At 60.2% G+C, this 520-nt stretch overlaps 1 protein-coding gene across 1 annotated transcript in view; it reads right to left on the reverse strand.

Moving 5' to 3' along the window:
* Positions 1 to 382: 382 nt before the first annotated feature.
* The window catches only part of MLKL (mixed lineage kinase domain like pseudokinase), a 4887-nt gene continuing 4749 nt past the window's right edge, over positions 383 to 520 (reverse strand). The window contains exon 10 of the mRNA XM_009290858.1: positions 383 to 435. Coding sequence (XP_009289133.1) covers positions 383 to 435 — 53 coding nt within the window. The remainder of the gene's footprint in view (positions 436 to 520) is intronic.

Here is a 520-nt window from a genome sequence, read left to right on the forward strand (position 1 = left end):
GAGGGAGCCAGGCCCCAGCGCCCCGCGGCTGAGGAGAAGCTGGCCGCGTCGCTTCCCCCTGGACCCCGCGGCTGCCGGGGTTCTACCGGCCTCCCCCCGCATCCCCTGGGGGTGGCTGCTTGGGGACAGAGCCTGCGGCAGGGGGCGCTCTCCCCCCCAAGGGCCATGCCTCCGAGGCAAAACGGCCCCTTGCCCCTTGGGGAGGTGAAGGTCTCGGCCTACAGAAACAAATACACGTGTATTGAACGATCAGTCTCTGCGAAGGCGGGGAAGAGGGGCGAGCAGCACGCTTCGGCCTGCAGGAGGAAGGCCCGCTGCTTTCCCTTGGCTTGCTTTCTGAGGCACCTGGCTGCTTTTGGTCACCCGGCCCTGCTTTCCGCAGTTAACTTCCTTGGTTTCTGCTTTTCTCCAGGTCAGCCAGCAAGTCCACGATCTCTGCAAAACACAAGGATGGCGTTAATCAAAACAGAGTATTTGTTGTAGGCTTTTTTTTTTTTTTTTTTAACCCTAGGGGAAGATA

This window comes from Aptenodytes forsteri, unplaced genomic scaffold (assembly GCF_000699145.1).
Source record: "Aptenodytes forsteri isolate BGI_AS27 unplaced genomic scaffold, ASM69914v1 Scaffold14, whole genome shotgun sequence".
Taxonomy (NCBI): domain Eukaryota; kingdom Metazoa; phylum Chordata; class Aves; order Sphenisciformes; family Spheniscidae; genus Aptenodytes; species Aptenodytes forsteri.